The 23450-nt window shown below is 48.1% G+C and overlaps 2 protein-coding genes and 1 long non-coding RNA gene across 5 annotated transcripts in view; 2 read left to right on the top strand and 1 right to left on the bottom strand.

The window, feature by feature from the left end:
• The first annotated feature begins 1287 nt into the window (after window positions 1-1287).
• On the top strand, window positions 1288-11543 carry Hey2 (hes related family bHLH transcription factor with YRPW motif 2). 3 transcript variants are annotated; one of them, XM_004845937.3, is made up of 5 exons: window positions 1288-1504; window positions 3157-3235; window positions 3366-3449; window positions 5937-6018; window positions 9866-11543. In XM_004845937.3, the coding sequence occupies exons 1-5, from the start codon at window positions 1422-1424 to the stop codon at window positions 10528-10530; spliced, it is 993 nt and encodes a 330-aa protein (XP_004845994.1). In that variant the 5' UTR covers window positions 1288-1421; the 3' UTR covers window positions 10531-11543. The 3 variants fall into 3 exon arrangements, with proteins under 3 accessions (XP_004845994.1, XP_087046282.1, XP_087046283.1); XM_087190156.1 differs by lacking the exon at window positions 1288-1504 and adding an exon at window positions 1565-2422; XM_087190157.1 differs by lacking the exon at window positions 1288-1504 and adding an exon at window positions 1566-2479.
• Window positions 8378-14260, bottom strand: LOC147824260 (uncharacterized). Its single transcript, XR_015442559.1, has 2 exons — window positions 13846-14260; window positions 8378-12999 (listed from the first exon to the last, which is right to left on the bottom strand). It is a non-coding gene; the product is annotated as an uncharacterized LOC147824260 (long non-coding RNA).
• Window positions 10637-23450, top strand: part of Ncoa7 (nuclear receptor coactivator 7) — a 149760-nt gene continuing 136946 nt past the window's right edge. Inside the window, exon 1 of the mRNA XM_004845938.3 lies at window positions 10637-10838. The gene's annotated coding sequence lies outside the window, so the exon portion shown is untranslated. The remainder of the gene's footprint in view (window positions 10839-23450) is intronic.

The following is a 23450-nucleotide window of genomic DNA, read 5'->3' as shown; positions in this document are numbered from 1 at the left end:
TTCAGAGGAACGTGCAGCCCTGCAGGCGGGCCAGGCTGAGCTCGCGCCTGCCGGGCCGCGCGCGTCCCCAGGGCTGGGCGCGCCGGTGCCTGTGCGGGGGCTGGGCAGGTGAGCCTGGACACCCCGGGCGTGGGCTCTCCACCCCGGCCGCGTGCACCGCAAGCACGCAGCAGGCCCTGTTCCCCGCGCTGCCAGGCAGCCCGGAGCCGCCCCGGGGCTGGGGCTCCCCGCCGCCCCCCGCCCGGCCCAGGGCTGTGGTTCGGAAGTCAGATCGGAGCACTCCGGGTTTCTGTGCTCGCGGTCACCGAAGGCTGCAGGGACCGAGGCTGGAGGGCGGGCTTTGTGCCTTCATAGGGTCTAACGCACCGGCTGCGGTCCTCGGCTTTAGCTCAGGGCCTAATCTTTTCCCTTCTCCTTCCCGCCCCACTGGCCTCGCGTGCGGGAAGAGTGCGAGGATCCCGGGATGACCCGGTGCGTGCGCGGTGGGGGCCGTGGGGGTGGAGGACACTTTCCCACGAGCCCGGAGCTGCCCAGGCGCCACGCGTGGGTCTCAGGCCGGACCTGACCCGCCGGGCCCGCGGCTGCTGCTCTCGCTCGCTGCTACGCTCCGCGAAGCCAAACCGGCAGAGCCGGCTGGAAAATCCCCAGGACGAGGGCAGAAAGAGCAGTTCGGAGACGCAGTTTGAGCGCCCGGAGCTCACACAGCGCACGCCGTCCACGCCGTAGGGTGGCTGGGCGCGAGCGGAGGCTCAGGAGGCCCCTCGAGGGCCGAGCCGCCACCTCCCTCCCGCGCCCCAAGGACTGCCGCCCGCATTCTCGGGGCCGGGGCGGGGCTGGAGGAGAAACTGAGGCACCCATCTGGGCGAGGCAGAGCGAGAAGCCGGGATTTAAAGCCCACGGACGCCGCGTCCTGGGTCCTGCGCTCGCCTGCTCTAGTCCTTCCCACCACCCAGGGACAACCTCGGTCCGTGTGGAGCGTCCCCGAGCGCTGCCCGGCGGCCGAGACAGAAGGGGACGGAGCCGCGCAGCGCCGCGGCAGGGAACCCGGAGCCTGCGCCCAACCCCGCGCTCGCTCCCGCCCGCCGCCGCCGCCGCCGCCGCCGCCGCCGCCTCGCCCAGCCCGCGCGCGACTCTCGGTTCCAGGTGCGCGGCCGCGTTCCCACGCCTCGGCCCGAGCAGAGCGGCGGGGATTGGCCGGCGCGGCCACGCCCCTCTGGCTCCGCCAATAGCGAGCCACGTCTGCCCCGAGGAGGCGGGGACCGCGCCCGGCGGGGCGGGGAGAGGCGGTCCCACCCACACGGGGGCGTGGCCGGCGCCGGCTGAGGCGGCAGAGCGGGTCTGCGGCGTGGGAAAGCGCGGCGAGGAGCATACCGCGCTGCCCGGCGCAGGTCCGGGTGCAGGAGGAGGCGAGGGGCGGCGCGATGAAGCGCCCGTGCGAGGAGACGACGTCTGAAAGCGACGTGGACGAGACGATCGACGTGGGGAGCGAGAACAACTACTCGGGGTGAGCTCGGGGCCCGCTCGTGGGCCGGGGGGCTGCCGATCTGCGGCGACCGGCGGGGCGGCGGGAGGTTTGCGCGGGAAGCGTGGGGCCGGGGACGCTCGGGGAGTCCGGCCGGGCCGGGCCAGGCGGGGAGTTCACCCCCCGGGGGCGGAAAGTTCAGGGGAGGCGACAGGAGGGGACAGGGCGCGAGGCCCACGGCCACGCGTGACGCCCCGCCGCGCGGCCTGTGCTTCGGGAGGCGCTTCCAGCGCGAGGTGCAGGGAAACGAAGCCGTTCGGTTTGGGTTTTTAGCGAAGCTGAGAGCGGCCCGGAGAAAAAGCAGCCTGCAGGTCGGGCTGGGGCGGAGCTGGGCGGGCTTCCCGCGAGTGGGGCGGACGTCGGCATCCGCTCCGGCGCCCTTCGTGTGCCCGCGGGTCGTCAGTCCGGGGAAGACCGGCGTGGGATCCCGGACGCGAAGCCCCCGCTCAGGGCCGGAGATCGCCGAGGCCGCTCGGAGCCGGGCCAGGTGGCGACTGCTTCTGACCGGCGTCCCCGGGGGCGCCCTCGCCGTTTATCTGCAGCGCTCACTCAGAGCAACTCTCTCTGCCTCCGGAAACCGGGTTTCTGTCATCCCTTTCCTCTAACGCGAGCAAACCGAAGCCTGAAGACAGCAGGAGCAAAGATGCGCGAAAGGTTGCCGATGAGAATCTAGTTCTTACAGTGCCGGTCACCTGCAAGAGGCGGGAGGCCCGGCGTCCAGGGGAGTGAAACCAGGACAGAGGCTGAGGATGAAGTGGGAGTCAATCCGGAAATGAGGCCAGACGCGGGAACGCGAGGTGCCCGCGGCATCTCTAAAGTGCAAGAGGGCGAAGAGTGGGACCTGGATAATCCGGAGACCTGGACGTGAAGTATGAAGAGAGACGCAAACAAGGACGGAGTGTGAGTTACGCGACCCAGTAGTCGGACTGGACTTTCCATGTAAAATAGTTTGCCAGGGTGAGTCGCCGCTTTGAGAGGTTTCAGCCCAGTCTGAAGGGAGGGTTCCATTGTCAAAGCGAAGCCTTTACCTAACCTTAAACTGGATTTTAACTTCCTTGTCCCTGGCCTCTATAATTCAGGGTATTCTTTTAAAATACTCATATGCAAAACATCGCTTTTTTCTGTCATGAGACAGGACTGAAGTTTTGAAATAGTAAGATCACTTATTTTCCAGCTTGAATTGGGGATGACACTGACCTGTGAGGGCCGGTTGAGCGGACCCTCCTCTGACGCGCACTTTGAAGGATTGTACACGGCGTGTGACAGGAGGGAGTGACTCTGGAAAGATTAGCTGCCTCTTAAGAAATACGCATGAGTGGACCTGGGAGAGTTATGGATCTGACTTCCCACCTCCACTGTCCGTAATTATTTTACTGAGAGGCTCAAACTAAGTTTAAGGCCACTTTTGCCATACATTTGGCGTCTGGATTATTTGTTTTTAAAAAAAAAAATTTAAGGTATAATTCCTACCTGAAGAAAGGTCAGCAAGGCAAAGAACAAAGTCTGCTGAGATTGAAGAACCAAGAATAAAATGATACAGACATGAACCTTGAAATCATCCTGAATACTTAAGTAACCCAAAGAAGCAATTGTTGTGTTAATGCAGCACCTGACATGCTCTTTTTATCTCACAGGCAAAGTGCTAGCTCTGGGATTAGACCGAATTCTCCAACAACATCATCTCAAATTATGGCAAGAAAGAAAAGAAGAGGGGTATGTGGGGTTTTTTTCTTTTTATTTCATGTAAGCTACTTTAATGGGTAACAGTTGTGATTTTCCATTATGCGTAATTTTATCATTTCTGTATTCATAAACTTTTCTCATTTTGCTTTCTTTGGGATAGATTATAGAGAAAAGGCGTCGGGATCGGATAAATAACAGTTTATCTGAGTTGAGACGGCTGGTGCCAACTGCTTTTGAAAAACAAGTAAGCTACCCCCACCCCGCCTCCCAAAAAAGCTCTAAGAATCTGATTCTCTCCTCTGGGAATGTGGGCTCTTGTTAAAGCTCATTAAAATAATGGCGTATGTGCCCCAAGATCGGGCCAGAGCAGCTATTTCAATAAAATGCTTTGTTGTGGCAAAACTATTAAAAACATAATCCATCATGAAGTTGAAAAAACATTTCCAATCTTTAGCTTATTTTCCCTTAAGGGTAACAGTGTTCAGGCTTTCTCCATTCTCTCTGTGAATACCAGAGTGGTTTTGTTTAAAACTGTACTATATATAATGTTATTCAAAAGATATATGTTTATATTGTATTTAAAATAACATTTTTCCCTCAGTCTGTAAAAAAGTAACCTTTTTAATTAAAAAAAAAAAGAACAAAGCCCAGGAAATAACATTTCTCATTCTATTTCCTAAATAACAATACTAACACAATTTATTTACTAAGACATTTGCTTTCATTTTTAATCCCTCGGTGAATAGAATGATGTATGATTTGGGGCCTATTTTGGAACTTTGGTTAAAAACAATCAGATTAGCCATAAATGCCCCTTTTCAGAGTTGAAGAAGTCCTTTACCAAAAAAAAAAAAAAAAAAAGATTTTGCTCACTTAGAAAAGTAGAAAACCAAACATTTAAGTCTTCCTTTGCGGCTTTAGGGAAGTCTTGTTTTTCCAATTGCCACAGTGGCTAATGGCACGGATTTCTAAGAGCATCTTTCAGAAGCAGTGGCAGCGTGTCCTTGTTGAAAATATTTTCAGTTCGATTCCAAATAGGGTACAAGACAGCAGTTGTTTGTTTATTCCGTTTTTTTGTTTACTTCATGAATCTGCAAACATAAAACAAGCCCTAAAGCCCTTGGAGTTTGTCCAGAAACTGCAGTCGTAGTTGTTTTAGTGGCTTTCATTGAAACCACTTGTACATCTTCATGGAAAAGCTAAGCACTGACGCAGGTACAAGCTGTGGTCTGCCACAGATGGGATATATTTTAAGACAAAAAAGATACCAAGTGGATATGCTTCTGAGACTGTTTTTGATATAATTATAATGGGAATTACACTTTTGATTAAGAGCATTTTCAGTTACAATAGGCTGCAAATAAAAATGTTGATAATGTTTTCAAATTTCAACTACTGAAATGTCTACTGACTGCTGAGAAGTGGTGCATTTGGTGATTTTTTTTTTTCTTCGTTTGTTAGATTTTTTAAAATGTTGACTTAAAACAAGCCTTAAGAGCAAACCCTCAGTTGTCTGGCAGTGAGTGGCCCTAAACACAGCTCCGCCTCTGCAGAGGTTGGCTGCCAACCCTGCTGAGCTGGCCCTGCCACAGTGTGATTAGAAGAGGGTTCTTTACAGCAGCTGAATGACCCTGGCATTCTCGCCATGAAAAGGGCGCTGATAATTTTCACAAAACAAGTAAAGAACCTGAAATAAACTTTAGAATTAAAAAATATATATTGGTTTAATTCTTTGGGCCTTCCAGGAAATTAGAAGCCACCCACAGCCCTGAGAAAATTTGAGGTGGCACATTTGTGTTTCAGTTGGTTTCAGAAGTTGCCTTATTTAAAAAAGGGGACATTACAGTAATTTGCAAGACAACTTTTATTAAGAACTCTTTTGAAAGATTCAAAAATTCTTAAGTATTTCTGATGCTTCTTAAAGTTGTAGTTTGTTCATTTTGTGTTTAGATCTTGGAATTCACAGTGACACCTGCTGGTAACTATTAGGACCAAAAAAGGATTTTTTTTTTAAGTCTCTGCTCACTCATGGTCTTTTATGAATTACTTTAAGGACTTAGTAGAGTGTATTATTTTTGGATAATCTACTTTTAACAATACTTTGCTAAAATCCTAGCTTCTTATCTTTTGGTATTCAAATATTCAACTGATCCTGACTTCAGGATTACTGTTTATGACTGTTGAATGTCTGGTATAAAATATATTATCGACCAAAGTAGAAATTGAACACCAAGTTTAAGATTTTTTTTTTTTTTTTTTTGTACCAGGGATCAAACTTAGGACCTTTCGCTTGCAAGGCATGTTTGGGGCCCCACTGAGCTAAATCCCTGGCCCAAATTTAAGGTTTTTACAATTGTAATGGTTTCCTTGGAATTGATTTTTTTTTCTTCTTCTTCTTCTCTTCTTTGGTACTGGGGATTGAACTCAGGACCTTGTGCTTTTGAGGCAGGCTGCGGAACCACTCAGCTAAATCCCCGGGCCTGTAACTGATTTTAAAAGTATAATTCTTCTCCTAATCTAAAAAATAATAATTTATTTTCTGTGCAATAACTGTGACATAGTAATTAGTGCTTTCATGCAAAGTTTGGAAACAACTAAGATTTTTTTTAAGAAATTAAAGTTAGAATTTTCTAGAGAGAGGGAGATTTGAAGCCATAATATTAAATTCAGTATATGATGTTCCAAGCTGGCTTCTGTATGACTCACGAGACTTTACTATTTGTTTCTGAAGGGGTCTGCAAAGTTAGAAAAAGCTGAAATACTGCAGATGACAGTGGATCATTTGAAGATGCTTCAGGCAACAGGGGGTAAGGGTAAGTAGGGGCTGCATTTTCTACCTGAGCTAAATCTCCTTTCCCTTTTCATCTCCTCCTTCTAATACTGTAAGGAAGTCGTAGCTGAACAGTTCTTTAACAGGCAGAGACAGGCCGTTCCCAATGAGAGCCGGGAATCAATGCAGTGCACTCGTGGGAAAGGACTTCTGGAACAAGGGAAGCCCTTGACCCTGGGCTTGTGTTTGCTTTCATCATGCTGTGGGAGGAAAGCTTCATTCACAGCCGCCTGGTCAGAGATTTGTTTGGGGTTTAAGGAGCACATGCTGGAATCTGTACAGAAAGACAAAACAAACACACAAACATCCAAACAAACAGGAGCCTAGAGGAAACCTTTAACTCTTCTTCTTCTCTTCCTTTTTTTCCATTAAATCAAGGCTAGGAGGCAAAATAATGTAGCTATTCCAAAGGAAGTGACTCCAAAATTATTCTTGTTGTTTCCAGGTTTTGGGTTAGTCTTGGCTTTACATCAAACAGAGCATTTCAAGTGCAGGTAGTGAATGTCTGGCCTAGGAACGTTAACAGAGCTGACCTATTCCTGGGAAGGATGGGCAGGAACGGGCGCTGCGGCCCCAGTGCTGGGGAGGTGGCCTCCTACTGACTGTACCCTCCCGAAGGCTGTCAGGGGCCAGGGAGGCATCCTCCTCTCATGCCAAATAGACTTGAGCTACTCGAAGCTGTAACACCCATCCAGATTTCATTAACCCACTTCGCAACCATCACTAAGACGCCACTTCACCCTGTTGTAGCTTCTTCAGCCATCAAGGAAGCCTTTGATCTCAGTGGAAATGTTATGCAGTATATTTAACAACTGAATGAGGAAAGGGTGCCGCAGGAGTAAGTAATGCAGCTAAGTCCTGGAGGCCTCCTAGACTGAGTACCGGCCTTGTACTGCACAGCCTAGCAGTCCTACATGAAGGCGGAGTGGAGCACGGGCTGGAAGTCACCTTTACAAACCTGGGGACTACAGAACATCCACTCTGTCCCAACACTTTTCACCTGTGTCAGATAGGAGGCGATCACCCTTCTGCAGGAATAAGGAATTGCATAGGTTAAACACACATTCTTCTGAAACGGAGAAGGAAATTGAGTGAAATCTTAGAAGCCAGTGATCCACCCCACTGCCTGGCCTTTAACCCAAGACAGACGTCACCACTGCTGTTTGAGGCTCACACTAGCAGGATGAGCTAGAAAGACCCCGCTAGTACCTTGGTCTGTCCTTTCACTTGCTACTTCGAGATGCTGGGAGGCCGATTTCAGTTCATTGTGGTGCAAGAAGAGTTGTGTGATGGCTCTACCTCCCTTGGCCTTGTTAGCGATGAGGCTGAGGATTGTTAGGGGGGTTAAATATTTGGCATGAGTTAGACTTCTAAAGAGTCGCACTGCTCTTCAGCTTTATACTGAAAACTGAGTTCCATCTTGCTTGCTATTCTGGGCTGTTTGAACAGTCCTACATTCATCCAAGAATAGTTTGTGAGTAGACTTTTCCAAGCAGGCGCCATCCAGTCAGCTGACTAGCAGGGCACTAGAGAGGTCTCATGTAGAGGAATGCATAGGTGTGACCAAGGGGGACTGGCAGTCTGGGCTCACATGGTCAGGTGCCAGCTGCCTCACAGTATGGAGGGGAAGGGCACAGACTCTGTGGCTGGGTTGTCTGATTCTGACTCCTGGCTCTGCCATTTATTAGCTCTGTGGCCCAGGGTAAATTACTAACCCTCTCTGAACTCCAAATTTATCATCACTAAGATGAGGACAGGGATATTGCAAGTTAGTTCACTTAAAGCTGGTAGAACCAGGAAGAACTTGGCATACAGGAAGTGGTTATAGACACGTGTGCTATTGTTGGCCCATGATACAGTCGCAGGAGACAGGTGTGGATCATCATTTCCCTCTACATTCAACAACAGGAAAGGAATTACATAATTTATATTCTTTAAGATGCAACAGATGGGCCGGAGATTTAGCTCAGTGGTTTCGCTGCCTGCTGTGCAAGTACAAGGACCCGAGTTCGATCCCCAGTACCAGAAAAAAAAAAAAAAAAAAAGATACAAAAGAAGACTCAGCCATATTCAGCAACATAGCTAGCAAACCACAAATGTCACCCTGTGATAACTAATGAAAATGTGCAGAAATTCCTGGAGTTCCAATCCTGCTGGTTCGTTCTTCACAACCTATCTTGGTATCTCACTCATTTCTGGAGACGATTTAGTGCAGTAAGCTTCTAAATGCCTCTGGCTCTCTGGACTCTGTCTTCTCTGATCACTACCTCCCTTCTTCTCCCATGGAAGCCAGAAGCTGGCATGCCCCACACTGAAATGACAGAGGGCCACCTTCAGGGATGGCGTCTCCTCCTAATCCCAGGTGTTTGGTTTGCTAATTATGCCAAGGTCCTGGGATGATCATAAGTTTTCCTGCTAATCTTCCACCTTTCATGATCTTCTCTTTGGGCATCTTTGTATTATCACTGTTTCTGTTTTAATGGTGGATATACTTGTTCCCAAACATCTTTTGGGGTCACCCAGGTTTCTGTTGAAATTCCAGCCTTAGAACTTTTAAATAAATGGGATTACTGATTTCCAACGTGCTTTGATTACAGATTAATTTGATTACAGTCTAATTTTTAATAGATAAAAAAATCTAACAGGTAACATTTTGATCTGCAAAATCAAATGAAATTATTCATATAGTTATATCAATTATATGAATAATTTCACATATTGATTTTCATATCATGATATGAAAATATAATTTCTTAGATGAAAACTATTTCAATGTGCTGTTTCTCATGCATGTATACACACATCTGAAAAATGAGTTGACTAAACTTTTAATTAGAAAAATCACTTACCAAGGAGTTGCAAATGAGAATCTGAAAAGGATACGTTTGTACATACTAGAGGTCACTCATTCAAAGACAAGGTCATTTCCCCAAGTAGCTATTACTGTGCCCTACACTAGCACTACAATAACAGACATCACTATTTTCTATTCTAATATATTATTTTGGGGTAAAAACAGGACTGATAAAGGTGACCCAGGTAATAACCGTAGGTGGCGGCGGGAGGTGGGGGGGGCTGTGCATACAGACTGATACAGTTAATATACTTTTTTTCTAGAGTAGATGCCAGAGAAAAGTAAACTGGCCAATGAACTTCAGGAAACCTAGGAGTTATAGAAATCTCCTATCACTAGAGCACCTTTATAATACTTGACAGGAGAGTAAGATCATCAAATTAGTAATCAAATTTTCTAGAACTCATTTTCATTGAATTTCTCTCACACAAAGTAATGGCATGATGTTTTCACTGTAGCGGTAAAAAGCACTGTGATCTAAGAAGCACTTGTGAATACACAGATTCTAGCATGTCTCTATAGAGTATCTTCAAGCTGCTAAGTTGTACTTTCTTCAGTCTCCGTTAAAATGCCCCGACGGTAAGGATGTTTCAGATAATCCCTTGGATTTCCAGCTCCTGACGAGACATAGAGACTTTTCCATTGCTCCTTCCCTTGCAGACATTTCCTGGGGGAAGTCATCCTGCCACCATACTGAAAGCAGACACCTTTCTCTTTCTGGAAGTGTCTGCAACAAGGATGTTCAGTTTTTCCTATTGTGATATTTAGTTGCCAGAATAACTGTAGCACATTGCATTGCCTCAGTTGCAGACAGGAGTTGCAAAGTACTGTTTTAACTTCTGCAAAAACGGAGGCCATGGACAGCTGGCCTCCTCTCCGCAAGCATTCTCAGTATTTAAATCTTCTGAACGGCAGAAAACTTCATGAATCGCCTCATTTTCCTCTCCGCTTCTCTCCTGCCCCCTGCGCCCCTTAGGCTACTTCGACGCCCATGCCCTGGCTGTGGACTTCATGAGCATCGGCTTCCGAGAGTGCCTCACCGAGGTGGCGCGCTACCTGAGCTCCGTGGAGGGCCTGGACTCCTCCGACCCACTGCGCGTGCGCCTGGTCTCGCACCTCAGCTCGTGCGCCACCCAGCGGGAGGCGGCGGCGATGGCCTCGCCCCTGGCGCCGCCCCACGCCCTGCACCCGCCCTGGGCGGCCGCCTTCCACCATCTGCCGGCCGCGCTGCTGCGCCCCGCCGGACTGCACGCTGCGGACGGCCCGTGCCGCCTGTCCCCGGGCTCTGAGGCGGCCCCGGCGCACGGCTCGGCGCTGCTCACCGCCACCTTCGCGCACGCGGACTCGGCCGTGCGCGTGCCCGCTGCAGGCAGCCTGGCGCCGTGCGCGCCGCCGCTGTCCACGTCGCTGCTGTCGCTGTCGGCCACGGTGCACGCGGCGGCGACGGCGGCGGCGCACGGCTTCCCGCTGTCCCTGGCCGGCGCCTTCCCGGTGCTGCCCCCGAGCGCGGCGGCCGCGGTGGCGGCGGCCACGGCCCTGAGCCCGCCCCTGGCGGTGGCGGCGGCCGGGGCCCCGCAGGCCGGCGGCGGGGCGCACGCCAAGCCCTACCGGCCCTGGGGCACCGAGGTCGGGGCCTTCTGACGCCCGCCGGTGGCGAGCACGGCCGGCTGCTCGGCGTCGCCTGGCGGACGGGGAGGGCCGCACGCCGGGGCCGCGCGCCAGTCAGCCCGGGGGAGGCGCCGCTGAAGGCCCTGGAGGGGAAGTGGTGTTTGCTAAGTGCCTGCGCTAAGGAGGCTTCCTTCTGAGTTGTCGCCTTGCACGATGAGGACGCACGGGCCGAGGACGGCCCCGCAGGGGCTGCGAGCTGTCACGGTGCAGGTTCCGGGGCCGAGAAGAGCGGTTTCCCCTCGCTGCCTGTGCAGACTGGCCGCGTGGTGCACCCAGCCGCGGTGAGTGTGTGCAACTACTCCGTCAGTGCCTGGATTAATTAACGCGTTGTGCAGTGCCCGGCCCCAGGTGCTGGGGAGGCCCGGAGCGCGCCCACAGCAGCCTGGGTCCTGCCGATACGGACACGCTCCATCTCGCAGAGTCTGCATTAATTTATTCAGTTTCATTTGGACTATTCTTGTCTATTTATCCTCCTCGTTTCCCCCTGGTAACATGTAACATCCGTTCTTGTCACGTTTGGGAGAAAAGTGGCATTTCTGGGGCTGAGGGCACAAGGAGAGCTCGTGGGGACGAGAGAAGCCACCAAGCTGAACTGCCCCTGGTCACCTTAGCGACTGCGTTGGATCCCAAACCAAGATGAATGTATGCAAAGGGCTGTACATAAATTATTTCTGTTCGTGCCTAGACTAGTGCTACATGACGTTTTGGTTTTGGTTTTGGATTTAATGACAAAATAATCTCTTAATGCATTGAAATTGAGCACATGAGATTTTATATTTGAAAGATAAAGACACAGCATGTATTCTTATGCACTTCATTTCTCTGCTGTGTGGGGAAAGCAATAAATATGAGAATGTTAAACATTATGCAAAATTATACTTTTAAATATTTGTCTGAAAATGACTGTACCTAGTCTTTTGCAGTACTTTGTAACCTTTTTCTATGCAAACAAGTCTGTATGACTAATTAAATGAAGTCCTTTTTGACTTTTTATGTGGATGAAGTTGCTTTTCACAGTGGAAACGACATGGATTTCAAGTGAGGCTCTGCTCGCTAACAGAGTAAGCCATGGCTCGCCTCACTCCAAGACTCATTTGTCTAATACGATTCACAGTTTATTGGAAAATAGCATTTATCCAAGCTCACAAATTATTCAAGCATGAGCAGTAAGACTTGGAGACAAGAAGTGAGCAGTGCCCTCCACCTTTAATTCTTAACCATGGTGCTTAGAGAGGCATAAGTACGACCTCCACAAGAATGCCAACTATGAATAGTAAGTTAGGAATGTGTCATACATTTTGTGACTCAAAATCCGTAGTACTTGTAAAGCAACTCATCCTACATGTCAGCGTACACAGTGAACCCTAATGGCAAACCTTGTGGCCCGCTGAGAACCCCTTTTGGTTGACATGGGAATTTTCTGGGCACCTCCCCTTCTTCCAGAAGTCGTGGGGTAAGGTGGTGTCCAGAAGCCATTGGACAATTGTCGTGGTAAGAAGAATGTTTTTATTTTGCATTTCGATATGCTCAAAGGAAAAAAAGCTTTTACATTATTTCAGTTTTGAAAAATCAAATGTTTGTTTTTCTCTTTCTGTGAATGGATTAAAAAGGAGAGAACATGATTCCCTTTTGCCTCCTGTCTACAAAAACTGGTTCTTAAACCTTCATAGAAAATGAGAAGATGGATTTAGTAGTATTTGGAGTTTGTTTTTTAGTAAGATTTGTGAACAACGGTCACATAAATAATTTCTATTTTAAATTCTAGAAGTTGATTCTATGCCTACTGTAATGTCAGTGTTTACAGGACTTTTTTTTTTTCTTTTTTCTGTGCTTGGGATTGAACCCAGGACCTTCACACTGAGCTACATTCTCAACTTTGTAAAAATTTATTATTTTGAGACAGTCTTACTAAGCTGCTAAATTGTCCAGCCAGGCTGGACTCAAACTTGGAACCCTCCTGCTTCAGTCTCCTGAGTGCCAGGATCAGAGATGGGCACCACTATGCCCAGCTGTTTCCCTTTTTTCAAATGTAAGATGTTTTAGATATCAACAGCTTTAAAAATTTTTTTGATTTTCACATAAATCCATTTCCCTCCTTTCCTGCCCCCACTTCTTTTCCTTTATTTTCTCCTTAAATTTTTTCTTCCCAGTTGTAAATGGATTATTTTTCAATTTAATGGATTAAGATATTTGCAACCCAACTTGACACACAGTTGTTAACATGCTCCTTGTCAGTATCTTCGGTAGTCTTCAAGTTAATTTGCCTGTGATTGGTGTTTCATATCATCACTTTTTAATCCCATCCCATCAGTGTATGAACTTGACCACTGAGATTCTCACCTCTGATCCAAGTCTTTTGTGAAGTGGCTGGTCACCTTGAAGTGTGAAAATGTTCATGTTTGGTACCAGAATAGGATTGGTGTTCTGCCCTCTAAAATTGTTCTAGGGAAAGAAGAATTTTTAGGGATTGATTTGTTGGTGAGTTTTATTTGTATATAAGCCTGGAAATTAACTCTTAAGGGTTCTCAGTAGGATAAAAGGGAACAGTGTTAGAAATACCAGTACCCTGAATCGTTCAGGGCGGTGTAGACCAGCTGGCGTTTCCCATCAGTGGGGCAGAAGGCATTGCTGGGAACCTGCTGTGTGTACTGCCTTTTGGTGGTGTACAGCAGCACATGAAGGTTCATTCCCCGCCTGGCAGTGACAGGTATGGCTGCTTCGGAGATCTTCACAAAGACCCTCCCTCCCCCAGGAAGGGGCGGCTGAGGGCAAAGAAAGGGGTTTCCAGGACTTCCTCTCTTGAGGACTTTTGGCTATTATAAATATACTTCCTATCACGTTTCAAGAAATCTGAGAGATTTTTAAAGTAATGTTTAAACAAAAAAGTCCAAATAGTAACTAGATTGGTGGTTTTCCTTTCTATGTGTGCATAGGTATTACAATATTAATGAAGCTTTTTGGACTCTTGTATTCAATTTATTATCACAAAGCAAGAGGGATCATCTTGGATGATAGCACAAAGAAATATGATTTTAGGATTTCATATCCCATAAGTCTGAGGCTCATCAATTGTAAGCTGTGCTGTTGGTCTGGGGTCAATTTTTAAGAAGAAAAACCACTAGGATACAACTTTACAGACTAATCATCAAATAGCCTGATTATCAGAATATAAAAATGAAAAAAACCCACATTGAATTTGAGCACAATATTATACCTGGAGATGAATACCATTTTAGAAATCCATGGCTAGAGGTGCACATAGATTTAAATATGACTACTTTGGCTCACCTTTATAGCTCATTCAGGCGGTGTCCTGGTCAACTCACACAACCCAGATTAACTTTGTGAGCGGAATCATCTAAAGGCAACAGGGCTTTTTTGCTTTGCTCTGCTTTACTTTTCATGCTTTCCTGGCCCAATGGGACTACTTCTAGTTGTTTGCTGCATTACACTGGAGAATGGAGTTTGGCTTCCTCTTATAATTCTGTTCAGATCTAAGCAGTGACAGGTGGGCACGGTGGTGTGACATCACAAATGGTGCCATCGTGAGATACTTCTGCAGGGCCAACAGAAGAGAAGCCCCTGAGCCCGCAGCGATCAGCAGGGAAGGGGAAGTGTACCAGCAGCGCTCTCCCCAAACGGACGGAGCCCAGTCGGGTCCCTGGGCCGATCCGGTCCTCGGCTGTGACTCGGAACCAGCACCTGTGTTTAGACAGCTGAGAAAAAACCAGATGTGGTACTAACGGCCAGGACTGGTTTTTTTTGTGCTAAGCATCTGAAATCTGATTCCTCATCAGCCTCTTGACTGTGCTCAGGCCCCATAATGTTATCATCTTTACGCATTAGGAGTGGGAACCTAGAAGATAATTGTCCCTGCCACGCCCAGCAGGTCACACGGCCACTCAGGCAAGGCTGATTGACACTCTGGCCCATGCTTTCGTCCTCTGGGCTTCGCTTTTGCTCCGCTCTCTTTCGGTCTCCGGCGCATGCAGACTCCGTGCCTGAGGTCACGTGGGATGAATGAGGACATCTGCCTGCAGGGTTGGCACAAACCACAGCGTCGCATACTGGGACGCAGGACAGGCTGCAAAGCAGGACCACCCCGCTGGCCACACACCACCTAAGGAGGACTTGTGCTGCTGGACTTGGCTTTGTTTTCTAGCAGGTGGGTGAGAACCCGTCCTACCACCAGCGAACTCACCTTGCAAAAAGGCCACCAAATAATATTCTACAGCGTCCCTCAAGGTAGTTGACAACGGTGAGGGCACGCGGGAGGAATTAGGACAGGCGCTGGGTGAACTGAGTTTGAAAAGAACTGGTACTCTCCCACTGAATGTAAAAGATGAGTTCTCACTGTTCTTGTTGCCTGCTTGCTTGCTTAGGGGAAACACCGGGTCATTCAGAACGCGTCCACAGCCCGGGTGCGTCACGTGGCCTCTTACACACAAGACATTCGGTGTCTCTGACCGCTGTGGTCGCGGTCAGTCGGTGGAGGGAGAGATCGTCCATACGAAGGGTGGACAAGGAATCACCCTGGGCTCCTGAGGGGCTAGAAAGAGGCTAAATACCTTTGGCAGGTAACTCAAGTTTCTTACACCAAATTCGCACTGTAACAGGTTTGCGTTTTTATTCCAGTGAACACGGTCATATTTTCTCTTGTGGAAGAAAAAGCATCTTGTAAAGAATGACTTATTCGCCACGTTGTGCTTGTGGAAGTGTTTTGATCCGTTTAAAATCGCTCACACAGGCCGGGATTTAATTCAGTGGTTCCGCTGCCTGCCTCGCAGTCACAAGGTCCCGAGTTCGATCCCCAGTACCAAAAAAAAATAATAATTAATTTAAAAAATAAAATAAAATCACTCACACACTCCTGAAATGACCAAGCACCTCCGTGGACTTCTCCTCTCCTTCTCTGTCTGTCCGTGACTGGACTGACTCCTCCTCACTGTGCTGTGAAAGTGCTTCCGAGACCTGCCTGCGCTTTTTCTTAACCTTTTTCTCTAACTAAGAGAAACATAGGACTTTTTTCTTTTCCACCAAAACAACATGCCTCACGGGAACTCAGTGTAGAAAAGTGTGTAAGGGGTCGGGGATTTAGCTCAGGGGTTCCACCGCCTGCCTCGCAAGCGCAAGGACCCGTGTTCGATCTCTGGTACCAAAAAAAGAAAAAAGAAAAGAAAAGTGTGTGGGCCGTGTCCTGAGCAGGAAGTGGTTCGGGCCTCTGTGTCCCCGCACAGAGGCTCAGCTGTGTGGCATTGTCACCCCACATTTCTCTGACTCAACCACAAGCCACTCTACGGGGACCTAAGCCACCTTTTAAATGGCCACACAAGCGGCACTGTTAGGCTTTTGTTCTGTGACATCTTTCCCCCAGCACAAGAGCATAGCACGGCCAGGCACAGTGGTGGCATCCAAGGGCAGCCAGGAAACCATCCGATGAAGCCTAGCTGTGCAGGTGTTGTCTACCGTGAGTGCGTCTTCACTGCTAGAGCAGGGTCCTCTGGGCTGCAGTGCCGCCCAAAGGAGTCCAGGGCTGGCACATGACGCCTAAGGTCCTGGGTTCAATCCCCAGAGCTGTAAAACAAACAGTGATATCCACGCTGCTCAGTCACGGGACAGACACAGGCGGGTGCCTGCAGCGGCAGAAGGACTCGAAGGCCACGTGTCTCTGGCCATGACTGTCATGGGACCAGGGCTCAGTGCTGAAACCGTGAACTATCCACTCCCCTGACCGGTTCTCACCCCAGAGCTGTTCTTTGATGTGATTCTCAAACCCCAAGGAGTCCCAGGAGGGGAACCACAGACAGTTGAGGCAGAGTAGGAACTCTGGACTCCAGTAGGCAACCTATCCAGCAGGCCGAGTGTGGGAGTCTGAGACAAAAGGAGAGATACGCCTCCCAAGCTGTCCTCAGAATGTGACACAGTGACTGGCGTGGTGAAGTGATTTCTCTAATTGTTCTTTTAAAATATTTAGCTTCGGGGTTAAAATGCTGTAAGTGTACCCTTTGCTGATATAGGAGAGACACGCTAACAAGGAAGTTGTGTGCTTAACAATAGGTCAGCTTCTCAGCCGTATCCAGGATAATGCATGTTTCATTACTTTTTAAAAAATAATTTGCGATAGCCTAAGTTCCCTAGGCAGGACTTGCACTTAAGCGCCTCCTGCCTCAGCCTCCCAGAATGCTACAATCATAGGTGTGCGCCACTGTGCCTGGCATGTTTAACACATTCATGACAGGGCTGTAATTCTTATGTCTTGCTACCCAGCAGCTCTGACCCACTGGTGGTACACGCATGACTGTCCCATCAGGCAGCAGGGGACAGGCTCATTGGGGGCTACAGGCCGCCCCATGGGACAGTCATGTATGTCCCACCACTGGGTCAAGCCGGCAGAAATGTGTGGATTACTTAAATCAGGTCTACTAACCAGCTTATTCCACAAGAACTTATTAAAATTTTTGGTATTTAGTCCACAGGCCACTTGAAAAAACTTGAAATCCACATTTATAATCTGAGTGACTTTATCTCTGTTCAGTATCTGTCATATTTTAAAATCTCAACTCTTAAAAAAGTATGATAAATAGCATGAAAACTAAAAAGGCCAGATCCCGTGATCAGAGAGATCTGGATACACCCTGACACCTTAGCATGTGACTGGGCAGAGTACTGAGTGTGTAGCTTTGTTCTTCTTCCTAGTAACAGAATTTTTAGCATCTGTCTCACGGGGATTTTCTGAGGACTAACTTAGATGGTGTCCAGAAGACTGGGGAATAGTATGCTATCAATAAATGCTGGTGCATTTTGCTCAGATTGGGTGTATTGAAAATGTCGAAAGATGCGCAGTAAGTCTCATCTGGTCTGGCACACTCCCCTGATTTCCACTGACACATCTTTGTTTAAAGGCGCACCAGGGTGGCCCCCAACATCTGTTGGCAAGGTGTGTATCTCGCTTTTGATGAATCAACTCCAGTTCACAGAACCTCATCGTTAGAAGGACACACACTAGACCAGTGCTGTGTTTTGCAGATAAGAAAAACTGAGGCCCCAAGTCAGATCATCTTTCCCGCAGTCACATGACTCCGGTCCCCTAAATTCCAAGAGGCATTCTCTCTCAGCCAGGGTGACTGTCAAGTAAACTCTTTCAGGCCTTTTACATCGTAGAAGTCAGTGGCTTTTTCACGGTAGGTGTCTGTCAGAAGAGCATATGTTAGGTTTCCTCTATTCAAAAGCTGGGTGTGTGGTGCACGCCTGGAATCCTAGTGCTCTGGAGGCTGAGGCAGGAGGATTGCTGAGAGTTCAAGGCCAGCCTGGACTATGTGGCAAGACCCTGTCTCAAAAGCAAAACCCTTAGCCCCTGGTTTCAAACCCATGCTGGATGCGATCCCGGCCCCTTCCCGGGCCTCTCCCCAGCCCCTCTCTCTGCTGCTCCAGCCCTGCTACTGTGCTCTTCCTTCCAGGAATGTTCCTTTCTCTCCTTCCAGCCTCGTCCGCTCATCTTCATTCTTCAGAGCAAGCGCGTGATTTCTTGCCCACGACCAGGAAGTGGCTCAGACCTCAGGGTGGCACTGTGTGAAGCGCGGGTTCCTCCTTGCCAGTCGCCCTGTCCACCTGCGATTCTCCGCGGCCGTCTGTATCCATTGCGCCATTGACACCGAATCTCAGTGGCTGTTTTTGTTCACCGCTGAGTCTCCGGGCCCCCTTGCCCTTGTAGGAGAGAGTCCCAACAACACGGCTGAATGAGAGCCGCCCCACAAGTTAGGCCAGCTGACTCGCGGCCTTGCATCTGTTTGGCTTCCTCCAAACTTGAATCCGATAGCACGGGAGGAGTGTAAGTAAAGCCACGCACCACCGATGAAGCGAGAAGAAAGTCTAAAAAGAAAAATCAGCTGCCACTCCGTGTAAAGACTGCTGTTCCCCCTGGCTGTAGCCACAGCCCACATTCCCAAGGTAAACAGACTGGGATCCAGGAATCAGCCGAGACACACGAGCCCAGGACGCCACCTTGTGGTTTATTTTCACATTTACCATTTTCAACCTGTGGAATTTTCCTTCAGAAGATGACTGCAAACCAGTAGAACAGAGGGAAGGGGAATTGTCCTCATCTAAATGTTTTTTGGGTGCCATTATCCGGAGAGTTAGCTCAAACATTATATTCATTCCTTTTTCATTTCTATCTTAAATATTAAATTGATTCAGAAGACTAATGTATGTCTGAGGTGTAATCAAGGAAAGATGAACATGTGTTCTCTCCACCCCATTTGGCATCGCTGGTACTTCCCAAGCCTCTCCTCAGCATCTTCCTAAATCTCTTCTCCAGCATTTCTGTTCCTGAAGGTAACCGCCATCTTGCTTTTAGTTGCAGTCTGCCTTCTCTGTATAAATCAACCACCGGTGCTATTTACATTTTAAACCTCATGTGGTGCTGGGGCTGCAGCTCAGAAACAGGGTGCTTGACCAAGGTATGCAAGGTGGTTCCAGGCCTAGCCCTTCAAAAATTAAATAAAGAGCCAGGGATTTGGCTCAGTGGTTCGCGCAAGGTCCCAAGTTCAATCCCTGGTACCAAAAAAAAACCAAACAAAAATTAAATGAAACCTCATCTAAAATGCAACCATGTTCTATTGGCCTCACTTGTTTTTTCAGTATTGGGAATCAAACTCAGGGCCTTCACACTGAGCTTCATCGAGACTTTTATTTTTCATTTTTAATTTTGAATCAGACTCTTGTTAAATCTCAAACTTGCCCGGCTAGGCTCAAACTTGCCATCTTCCTGCTTCAGCCTTCCAGAGTGCTGGGAAATCCTGTTTCCCAGGAACTCGGCAGGAGCTGCAGTCCCTTCGTTTTTCTGCTCTGTCCTGCTCATTCCATGACTGTGCACATTATAGTCTGCCGCCCTGCTCCCAGTGGATGTCTAGACTGTTTCCGGTTGGGGTTGGCTATGGAGGAGGCTGCTATGCTCATCTCTGCCCCGGGGTCCTGGGGCACTGGAGTGGGGAATTCCCTGGGGTCCACTGCTGGGAAAAGGAAGCAGTAACCACGAGATAAGAACAAATCTTTTCCAGGCTTATTTTATTGCACCTGTTTACTCTGCCACCCTTCATGTGTGGGGCTTCTGATTGTTCTACATTCTTGTCAACAGCCGAGATTGTCAGATTTTTCCATTTTTGCCATTTTGATGGGCATAAAGAGTATCTCTTTTGATATTCGGTCTGCATTTCCCTGATCAGGAAAGAAGTTGGTCCTGTTTTCAAAGGTTCGTTGGTCATTCGTTTTTGCCTGGAGAAATGCCTTTTGTCCTCATTCTTTCATTTATCTACTGCTATAGGCCCAGTACTATCACACCCACAGGAACCAAAGGTGCGCACAGATACGTACTACATAGGCCTGGACCCTGCTGAGGACTGCTTGGCTTCTCTATGGTTCTGCCGCCTTTGGGAATCATACTAATTATGGAAACTGAAAAAACAGGAAAAATTTGGCCACCAATTATATGGCCAGACCCTGGCCTCCAGGAATATACAAAAGCACAACTTACCCCAGACGATAGCAAATGATATAAAGAACAATATCTATGACAGAAATTCAGGGGATATAATAAGCAGGAAGAAGCTAACTGATCAAGTAGGTCTGTGGTTTAAATTTAAATTTCATTGCTTTTATGTGACTAACATAAAAAATATTTTCTTATAGTCTACTTACTAAGGTAAGAAGGTGAAAAATAACCACTTTAAATCAACAAAAGAATCAACAGAGATATGAAAGCAATATATATATGTATTTTGGGGGTGGGTACCAGGGATCAAACTCAGGTCCTTGCGCTTGTGCAGCAGGCAGCGAAACCACTGAGCTAAATCCCCAGCCCTGAAGATACTTTTATCTACTAACATGTCTATTCATAAATGATGTACTCTTATGTTTGTAATTAAGCTTTATTTTTTTCAATTAAAAGTTTTCCACACCTCTTAGTGGAATCTGGTAACCCCAGCACTCTTGATGAACCACTGTATTTATTTTTGGTTTTGGGGGGGCAGGCAGTGGGGAGTAACCCAGGGCCTTCACCCTGAGCTACAGCCCCAGCCCTTTTTAAAACTTGTATTTATTTTGAAACAGGTACTCATTAAATTGCTAAGTTGCCCAGGCTGGGCTTGAACTTTAGATCTTCCTGTCTCAGTCTCCCAGAGGGCTGGAATTACAGGCGCAGGCCACCACGCCCAGCAGAACCACCTTGTTTGCAATGACTGCCCCAGTGAGGATTCTGTAGTGTCACCAGACAATTTACTGTCATTGGGGAGTGATAAAAATACAGTATTTGTGGAGCTGGGCATGCTGCTACACATCTGTGATCCTAGCACTCAGGAGGCTGAGGCAGGAGGATCCCTGTGAGCTTGAGGCCAGCCTGGGCTACATAGTGAGTTCAGGGACAGCCTGAACTACAAAGGGAGACCCTGCCTCAAAATACTAAAAAAAATAAAAATAAAAAAATACTAGATTCAGGTTGGCATCCTGGTTTCCACCTGTACTTGTGTGACTTTAAATAACTTACGTGAACTTTGTTTCCGAAACGACAAAACAAGGATAATTGTCATAAAGATTGACTCGGTTATTACGGAACAAGCACTTTATTCAGTGTTCAGCACCTAACAGAGCTCTATAAAGCTCAGGCACTGTTCAGAATGAATCAGCTCAACTGTATTTCCACTTGCTCTTCTCTCAGCAGAAATATAGATCTGTCATTCAGATAAAAATAGCCTTAAATGGCAACCTTTCCAGGACCGTTTTCATGGAAACTCCCAGCAGCTACTTCTTGGTTTAACTGATTATTTGCCTCATCTGTTCAACACCAACCATGTGCCAAACGCTGTGCCCAATGCCCCCGAGAGTCCTCCCCTCCTCTCCCACCCCGGGCACCCGCAGCCACCCTTAAAACTTGCACTACACCCGGGCCCAATTCATAGTCACTCTGTACGAGTGATGACCTAGCATTTAAAATACAATAACTGGACAAGTCCAGAAAAATATTTTTCATAAGCAGCGGAGTTTTGTGCAGGTTAAATAATTCCCATTCTCTCACCTTTGAAGGATCTCTTCATTTGGGAGTATTTCTGCAAACAGTCCTTCAGCCTTTCTTTATTCTTCATAAGGACAAAACTGAGCACGATGCTCCAGCTCTGTGAAGCAGCAGCTTTGAGCTGGTGTTGAGGACGTGGTCCGCTGCAGTGTCGAATGACAGTATTGCTTAGGAAAAGTCTAAATCTTTCATTAAAAGTAGAACAATAAAACATAAGAAGATGCTAACAAAAATCTCTTTAAAGAAACGAGAGGGGAGGGAGGGAGGGCCACAGCGCTCCAACAGAAGCTATCCGAGAGGAGCACACTGAGGACCACAAGGCCAATCCCCGGCCCCGGCCCTCCTGACTGACTCTCCTCCTGTGTCCTCTCCCCACGTCCAGCTGCAAACCCTGGCCTTTCCCTTTTGCCGCACTCACGTCCACTCCCCAGACTTCAGTCCTCACCCCAGAGCTGAATCGCCCCCAAGCCTAACATCACTTGCCAAAAATCTCCGCGTGTGCCGCGCAGCTTCCCCTGAACACCACCCTCGCCCAGACCTCAGTGCGAGGCTCCTGCTTTAGATCCAGACGCCCCTCGGGGCTTTTGGGAGGTGCCTGGACTGGGTAGCCAGACTCGCGGTCGGGCAGGTCCACTGCTGAGTTTCTACCTAAATCCGCCGTTAGAAGGGGGCCTGGTCAGAGGGGGGCGCTTGGGGTGTGGTCGCGGAGGGTGCACCTTCCTCCCTTAGCTCCCTCCGCTTCCTGGTCACCGTGAAGCCAGCAGCCTCTCTGCTCCGCCTCTTTCCCTGTGGTCCTCCCTGGGAGCCAGTGGACTACGGACTGAAGCCCCTGCAAGCCAGGTGTCTTCCCCAAAGTGTAAAAGACACCACCTCACAGTGACATACGCGTGGCCCTGTTTTAGCAGCACAATTCGTAGTAGGTGGATCTTGGAAGCAGCCTATGTGCCCATCAAAGATGAGTGGAGAAAGAAAATGTGGTTTACAAATAATGGGGTGTACGCTACCATAAAGACTGATAAACTTAAGTCATTTGTAGGAAAATGGAGGCACTTTGAGACCATAATGTTCAATGAGATAAATCAGACACACAAGCTTAGATATCACATGGATTCTCTTAGGTGAGAAACCCAAATTATAAATAAAGAGCAAAACTGAAGATAGACAATAGGAAGTAGGGAGAGAGATCTTTCTCAGTGGGAGGGGAATCAAGGGGTGGAGGGGAGAAGGGGTAGAAGATGGAGAAGAGGGAAAGAGGAAGAAAAGTAGAATTAGGATGTATTACACACATGTCATGTGTACCACACAAGGCATGTAAACATTATGTACTGTGAACACATACCAATAGATTTTTTTAAATTGTGAGCCAAAATAAACCTTTCCTTTTTAAAGTCGTGGGTTGTGAGGGACTGTGTCTCATCAATGAGAAAGGGACTGAGACAAGTACCCTTTCCCAAATAATAGGCCTTGATCAAGCTCTTAGTCATCTCTCCCTGTTTGACTGTAGAGAGTCAGTCTGGTTCATTTTCATATGCCTGTGCCCACTGTGGTGCCTGGCATGGGGTAGGAATTCCTCATACTGCTAATTGGTGGACAGATGGATGGATGGATGGGCCTGTGGGTGGGTGGGTGACTTTGGGAATACCGCTTCCCTTTTGATTTTATTAAAGAGTTTGAGGAGTATTGAAGTTACATCTTCCCTAAAGTTCTTGTAGAATTCAGGAGTGAATCCATCAGGGCCTGGGCTTTTCTAAATTAGCAGTTTCTTTATTACTTCTTCAATCCATTGCATTGCCTGATATTAGATTATTTGGGTGTTTTTTGTCTTCTT

This window comes from Heterocephalus glaber, unplaced genomic scaffold, assembly GCF_053883595.1.
Source record: "Heterocephalus glaber isolate CG9 unplaced genomic scaffold, H.glaber_assembly_v1.0 deba00001550, whole genome shotgun sequence".
NCBI lineage: Eukaryota > Metazoa > Chordata > Mammalia > Rodentia > Bathyergidae > Heterocephalus > Heterocephalus glaber.
The sequence above is the reverse complement of the archived record's forward strand: the minus strand, read 5'-3'. Positions and strand labels throughout refer to the sequence as shown.